The following is a 7463-nucleotide window of genomic DNA, read 5'->3' as shown; positions in this document are numbered from 1 at the left end:
ATGAGAGTTTCTATAGAGTAGACCGTCAGACCGTCCGATTTGAGATCATAGGGCTAAGAGAAAATGAAAAACTTTTCGAAACATCCAAAGTCTCTGCTCAGAATCTTTTAAAAATCATTTTTCATTCGAAAGTGAAGACCATACTGTAGACCGTTAGACCATATAGAAGACCGTTGATTTTATGAGAGTTTCTATAGAGTAGACCGTCAGAGACCGTCCGATTTGAGATCATAGGGCTAAGAGAAAATGAAAAACTTTTCGAAACATCCAAAGTCTCTACTCAGAATCTTTTAATTAATTTCATTCGAAAGTGAAGACCATACTGTAGACCGTTAGACCATATAGAAGACCGTTGATTTTATGAGAGTTTCTATAGAGTAGACCGTCAGACCGTCCGATTTGAGATCATAGGGCTAAGAGAAAATGAAAAACTTTTCGAAACATCCAAAGTCTCTGCTCAGAATCTTTTAAATCATTTTCATTCGAAAGTGAAGACCATACTGTAGACCGTTAGACCATATAGAAGACCGTTGATTTTATGAGAGTTTCTATAGAGTAGACCGTCAGACCGTCCGATTTGAGATCATAGGGCTAAGAGAAAATGAAAAACTTTTCGAAACATCCAAAGTCTCTGCTCAGAATCTTTTAATTAATTTCATTCGAAAGTGAAGACCATACTCTAGACCGTTAGACCATATAGAAGACCGTTGATTTTATGAGAGTTTCTATAGAGTAGACCGTCAGACCGTCCGATTTGAGATCATAGGGCTAAGAGAAAATGAAAAACTTTTCGAAACATCCAAACTCTCTACTCAGAATCTTTTAATTAATTTCATTCGAAAGTGAAGACCATACTGTAGACCGTTAGACCATATAGAAGACCGTTGATTTTATGAGAGTTTCTATAGAGTAGACCGTCAGACCGTCAGATTTTAGAGTTGAAAAGGATATGATGAATTTTCAAAGTCTGATATTCTTGAGATATGTTTGAAATTGTCAAGAAGAAAAATATGTGATAAAATTTGTATATCAAAATTTTAAAGATAAAAAGAACTCAAATGAAGGCCACCCTAAGGACCATTAGACCGTTGAAATCACCAATACTTATCCAAATTTCATAAAAAAATCATCAGTAAAAAAGGCACAGATTTGATTCTTGTAAGAGCTACTCCAGTGAAGACAGTTAGTGAAAAATATATATGAAAAAATTTACAAAATAGAAGCATTGAATTTCACGCCAATTTTCTTGCGTATTTGTTTGATGGTTTCGACGCATGACGGATACTTTTTCAAGAATCCAGGTAGATCAAAATTTGGACGTAGTTTGTTAACTACAATCAAAGAGGCGTCGATCTTTGGATCAGCCGTCGTTGGTGGTCTCGGGCTGTTCATCGAGGCTTGAAATTTGTCATAGGTTTGAAACAACGAGAAAAGCCACGGCGTCGTTCAACGTTCTAAACCCAAGGTTGTATTCAAGATAGGCACGTACCAGTTGCCAATACTGGGCTCCATTGACGAGATCAAGCTGGAAACGCTGTGGATATTTAATTGAAGTCTTCTCCTTGACTGGACTCTCGCTGGCTGAAATAGGGAAAATACCTTATGTCAATTTTCCATACCACAAGTGCTTATGCTTTGCTTTAACTCGTTTATATGACGCTCACTATATTCAGAATAGAAAAATGACATGAACTTACCGTGTAGCTTAGAGCATTGACTATCCATTGACTTTGACGTCGACATCATTTCTGATGGCTGGACGTCTCCTAAAAAAGAAATTGATAAGTTTTCGTTTTATTTTGAAATAAACAAGTAGAATAAGCTAAAAGCAAGCTGAATTTCCTTATTGCAAAGTCTAATCTGTGTCTTCAAGGCACAATAAAGAATTAAGATTGCTGAGAAAATGGAACATAAATAGAGAAACTCTCACCATGTTTTTCAATTTCGACAACTCTCTCAACGATTGAATACAACACAGTCTTCGCGACTGCGTATGTACTTGGCATTTGTACAGGGCTTCTGATTGTGTTTCCACGTGCCCGTTTTCGTGGGGGCTCAATATCTGATTCAAAGTCTGTTGTTGATGATACATAACCAATAAGTTTCTCGACATCAAGCTCGTCTAAATGAAAAAAGAAGTATTTCTGAGACATACATAACCAATTACATTTGAAGTATCTTCGAAGATTTTGGTCCAAACTATATTTGAAAACTTGACATAATTCCAAAACAAATTTTAAAAGAAGGCATACCTTTAGACACTGAATGATCAGGAGATGTTAAAATAGAAATTCCTTCGTCGTGAGTTTCGCTCGGTTCTAGAGTTAAAAGAATATTTTATAGGATCATTTCTTGCAATCTACGTATCACATGTCATTGCATAGATACTGCAACTCTACTGGTTATTTTTCCGACGAAAAATGAATGAAATCTATGCTTACCATCTTCCAATACCATGTCTTCTTCTCCAACCACACGAAACACTTCCAACTCGTCATTCGTTTGATCGGCCAAAGGGACGGACTCATCTGGATCAACGACACAGTTCTTAATTCGCTCAAGAGATTCTTCGTCGACGTCATCCTTTGGGACGGTTTTCTCACATTTGACGTCCGTTGGAAGCGTGTAGGTCAACTCAGCGGGCTCAATCACATTCAAGTTGTTGTTGATCAGATTGATCAAGTAGGTCAAACAATGCATCGCGTTCTCCATTATCCAGGATGGAGCCTCAGGGATTTCTTCTTCAAGTTTGCGACATTTCACTTTAGAGATTCGCCGTTTGACAGATTTTCGTTGTTTTCGAGGGAATTTAGGGATGTGATTGCAGGTCACAAACACTCCTGCGTTCATTTCTTGCATAAGAGGGCTGCCATATTTTATGGATTGAGGAAATGAACCACCTTGAAACAACATCTTCACCATGTCTGCTGATGCCATCTCTTTGCTCCATTCGTCAATGAATAGCAGCTCTGTGTCTGGGCGGACCATCTGCAAACCAAAGACACCTTCTTTGGTGATAATGGCAATTTTGGATCTTGGAATCAACCCAAAGAACAAATTGACCACCGAGGTTTTACCACAATCAATGTCACCTGTTAAAACAAGCCTTTTGGTTTTGTAAGGCACCTGATAGGTTAATAAACAAAGGTAGATCTTATGGGCAAGCTTCGCCTGTGATTCAAGTGTAGGGCACCATCGTTCCATTGCAGACGCCAGATACCCACCATGACAATTTGTTCGATGTGCGTCGAAATCTTGGAAACTTCTCGGAGTTATTTTTCCGAAATCTTCTCCTGTAAAGGGACATTCCACATACGCTCGACTTGACAGCTTAAGATAAACGTTGTTTCGAACCTCGATGTAGTCGTAATCAATTTTGATGTTCGGAAAATGCTAAAGAAAAAGAAATAAACATTCAAAAACTTATATAAAATTTAAAAAATCAACAGTCTAACGATTCACACAGTACAATTGCTTAAAGAAAGGGACGTAAAGCTTTACAAAAGTGAATAAAGTGTCAGTCTAAAACCTAAAAATCTCAAAAGTTTAATGAGTAAAAGCAATTTTTCATAGAATCGACGGGCCAACGGTCTTCTCAGTACAAAAGTCTCATAAAAACGACGGTCTACGTCTTGGGCTACTGGTCTTCAAATGGTCTTCTTTCAAAATGATAGAAATTTCTCTTTAAAGTCTCAAAGTGTCAATAAAATTCAAGCTACTTCCCCTAGTATCGACGGGCCAACGGTCTTTTCAGTACAAAAGTCTCATAAAAACGACGGTCTACGTCTTGGGCTACTGGTCTTCAAATGGTCTTCTTTCAAAATGATAGAAATTTCTCTTTAAAGTCTCAAAAGTTCAACAAGTCAAAGCGACTTCCCCTAGTATCGACGGGCCAACGGTCTTTTCAGTACAAAAGTCTCATAAAAACGACGGTCTACGTCTTGGGCTACTGGTCTTCAAATGGTCTTCTTTCAAAATGATAGAAATTTCTCTTTAAAGTCTCAAAAGTTCAACAAGTCAAAGCGACTTCCCCTAGTATCGACGGGCCAACGGTCTTTTCAGTACAAAAGTCTCATAAAAACGACGGTCTACGTCTTGGGCTACTGGTCTTCAAATGGTCTTCTTTCAAAATGATAGAAATTTCTCTTTAAAGTCTCAAAGTGTCAATAAAATTCAAGCTACTTCCCCTAGTATCGACGGGCCAACGGTCTTTTCAGTACAAAAGTCTCATAAAAACGACGGTCTACGTCTTGGGCTACTGGTCTTCAAATGGTCTTCTTTCAAAATGATAGAAATTTCTCTTTAAAGTCTCAAAGTCTCAATAAAATTAAAGCAACTTCCCCTAGTATCGACGGGCCAACGGTCTTTTCAGTACAAAAGTCTCATAAAAACGACGGTCTACGTCTTGGGCTACTGGTCTTCAAATGGTCTTCTTTCAAAATGATAGAAATTTCTCTTTAAAGGGACATTAAAGTAGTAAAATGTAAACATTGCGCGAACCACTGTCAAATCGACGTGCCAAACGGTCTTCAGTCAAAATTCATATTTGGTTGATGTTCTATTTTGACATGTGACTTTGTTTCAATTTTGGCTGCATACAGTTTTGTTTCAAAGAAACTTTATTCTCTTTAAAGTCTCAAAGTGTCAATAAAATTAAAGCGACTTCCCCTAGTATCGACGGGCCAACGGTCTTTTCAGTACAAAAGTCTCATAAAAACGACGGTCTACGTCTTGGGCTAATGGTCTTCAAATGGTCTTCTTTCAAAATGATAGAAATTTATTTAAAGTCTCAAAGTGTCAACAAAGTCAAAGCGACTTCCCCTAGTATCGACGGGCCAACGGTCTTTTCAGTACAAAAGTCTCATAAAAACGACGGTCTACGTCTTGGGCTACTGGTCTTCAAATGGTCTTCTTTCAAAATGATAGAAATTTCTTTAAAGTCTCAAAGTTCCACAATAAAAAAAGCGCAACTTCCCCCTAGTATCGACGGGCCAACGGTCTTTTCAGTACAAAAGTCTCATAAAAACGACGGTCTACGTCTTGGGCTACTGGTCTTCAAATGGTCTTGGTCTTCTTTCAAAATGATAGAAATTTCTCTTTAAAGTCTCAAAGTGTCAATATAAAATTCAAGCGACTTCCCCTAGTATCGACGGGCCAACGGTCTTTTCAGTACAAAAGTCTCATAAAAACGACGGTCTACGTCTTGGGCTAATGGTCTTCAAATGGTCTTCTTTCAAAATGATAGAAATTTCTCTTTAAAGTCTCAAAGTGTCAATAAAATTAAAGCGACTTCCCCTAGTATCGACGGGCCAACGGTCTTTTCAGTACAAAAAGTCTCATAAAAACGACGGTCTACGTCTTGGGCTACTGGTCTTCAAATGGTCTTCTTTCAAAATGATAGAAATTTCTCTTTAAAGTCTCAAAGTCTCAATAAAATTAAAGCGACTTCCCCTAGTATCGACGGGCCAACGGTCTTTTCAGTACAAAAGTCTCATAAAAACGACGGTCTACGTCTTGGGCTACTGGTCTTCAAATGGTCTTCTTTCAAAATGATAGAAATTTCTCTTTAAAGTCTCAAAGTGTCAATATAAAATTCAAGCAACTTCCCCTAGTATCGACGGGCCAACGGTCTTTTCAGTACAAAAGTCTCATAAAAACGACGGTCTACGTCTCGGGCTACTGGTCTTCAAATGGTCTTCTTTCAAAATGATAGAAATTTCTCTTTAAAGTCTCAAAGTGTCAATAAAATTAAAGCGACTTCCCCTAGTATTGACGGGCCAACGGTCTTTTCAGTACAAAAGTCTCATAAAAACGACGGTCTACGTCTTGGGCTACTGGTCTTCAAATGGTCTTCTTTGAAAAGGAAAAAAAATAAAATTTTCTTAAAAGTAAGTAAGTCAAAATACATACCACTGTATGTTCGTTGGACATTGTTTGTTTAAGTTTAGTTTCATGGATCATGATAGATTCTCGCAAAGCAGGGTTTAGTTGTAGTTTCGAAAGATAAGCATTGACATCAAGGAACAGCGTAAAGGTGAATTGAGCTGAAAGAAAATCAAACCCAAATTTTGAGTTGCATAAATTTGATTGAAAAATATCAAATTTTTAATTTAAATCTCAAAAAGAAAAGATTCTTTAATAAATAAAGATTGACAAATAAAGAATAGACTTATCCCTTTGAAAAATTTAATGCAATGTGAATCAGTGGTATCAATCAACAACTCGAAAAGTATTCCAAACCTTTTTTGTGCAATTGATAAATATTGCCATGAAAAAGCCGATGATTGAGTTCCATCATGGTCGATGCAATCTTGTCAATCACTTTAGAAATTGTTGTTTTTGATTCAGACACTGAAGGTGAGATTTCGTCTGACGTATCATTAACATGTACCAGTCCATCTGTCAACAAATTTCTGCTGGCGTTTGTAAAACTTCTCATTATGTTTCCATCCCCACAGTAGAGACGGCAAGGTTTCATTATATTGTTTTGACATAACTCTAAAGCATCTTCTTCCTTCATCAAAGGGTTGGCCGTCTTAAAGCAATGCAACATACTTTGGAAGATCAGGTCTTTGATGCACTTTTGGTTATGGTCCTGATCAAATAGAATTATAAAATAAATGAAATATGCGCTACAAAAAATGTTGGACTTTTTGTAACTAGTCATTACTTCTACTTGAAATTTCCTAAATTTTTTCGGCTACGTAACATTTTTAAGGGTCTTATTCAGCACTAAAAGAGAGAAAAATTGTTAAAACCCAAACAAAAGCGAAATGAAATAAAGATTTTAACCTTCACGATCTGTTTCAAGTGGACAGATAGGGTCATTTCTTCTGCACTTTTCTTCTCGGTGTCTTTGTGTTTACTGTTTGATCTCAAAGGTTTGATCTCAAAGTTAATTTTGGAGGTGTTATGGAATTGCTGCTTAATTTTGTTCAGGTTAAGTTTACTTCCATGGACAATGAAATATGAGATAGATGCTCGGAAATTAGGTTTGACTGGCTGTTCTTCGACTGGTTTCTTTGCATTCGACTCCGTCCCGGAAACACAAGAAATGAAAAATTTGATTTCCATATTTGCCAATGCATCGTCCAACCTATGTCTTATATCAGTAACCAGAAGCCTGTTATCATCCGTCAGCATCACACGACATGCAGTAACAGTATCCGTCTTTTTTATCTAAAATGGAGAGAGTATGTTTTAGGATATAGTTTTGAGAACCATGGATAAGATTAGGAATTTATGAAACGAAAAATAAAAAAAATAAAGCTACTCATAAATTAATTGTTACTCACCAATGGAAGGATATTACATTCTAGAGAACGGGCGATTGTCTGGTCGTTCAGTTGTCGAGCTGGATTTGCCATTATTTTGTCAGTAGAAAAAAATATAACCGTGTTCTACAGTTTGCACATAAGTTTACTTTATGTGTGTGTGTTTCGGAACAGAAATTTTCACTACCT

The 7463-nt window shown here is 37.0% G+C and overlaps 1 protein-coding gene across 1 annotated transcript; it reads right to left on the bottom strand.

Moving 5' to 3' along the window:
- Nucleotides 1–1886: 1886 nt before the first annotated feature.
- LOC136798967 (uncharacterized) lies at nt 1887–6295 on the bottom strand. Its single transcript, XM_067055651.1, has 5 exons — nt 6241–6295; nt 5911–6044; nt 2442–3393; nt 2253–2318; nt 1887–2122 (listed from the first exon to the last, which is right to left on the bottom strand). The coding sequence occupies exons 1-5, from the start codon at nt 6293–6295 to the stop codon at nt 1887–1889; spliced, it is 1443 nt and encodes a 480-aa protein (XP_066911752.1).
- Between the last annotated feature and the right edge of the window lie 1168 nt (nt 6296–7463).

This window comes from Clytia hemisphaerica, unplaced genomic scaffold (genome assembly GCF_902728285.1).
Source record: "Clytia hemisphaerica strain Z4C2 unplaced genomic scaffold, Clytia hemisphaerica genome assembly, whole genome shotgun sequence".
NCBI classification, from domain to species: domain Eukaryota; kingdom Metazoa; phylum Cnidaria; class Hydrozoa; order Leptothecata; family Clytiidae; genus Clytia; species Clytia hemisphaerica.
This window is presented reverse-complemented; position numbering and strand designations above follow the sequence as displayed.

Excerpts from the sequence above, each read along its gene's own strand:
- LOC136798967 (XM_067055651.1), bottom strand. The coding sequence starts at position 6,295 with ATGGAACTCAATCATCGGCTTTTTCATGGCAATATTTATCAATTGCAC. Across the intron at positions 6,045-6,240 it reads TTATCAATTGCACAAAAAAG|CTCAATTCACCTTTACGCTG; the intron begins GTTTGGAATACT and ends ATTTTCTTTCAG. Across the intron at positions 2,123-2,252 it reads TGATCATTCAGTGTCTAAAG|ACGAGCTTGATGTCGAGAAA; the intron begins GTATGCCTTCTT and ends TTTTTCATTTAG.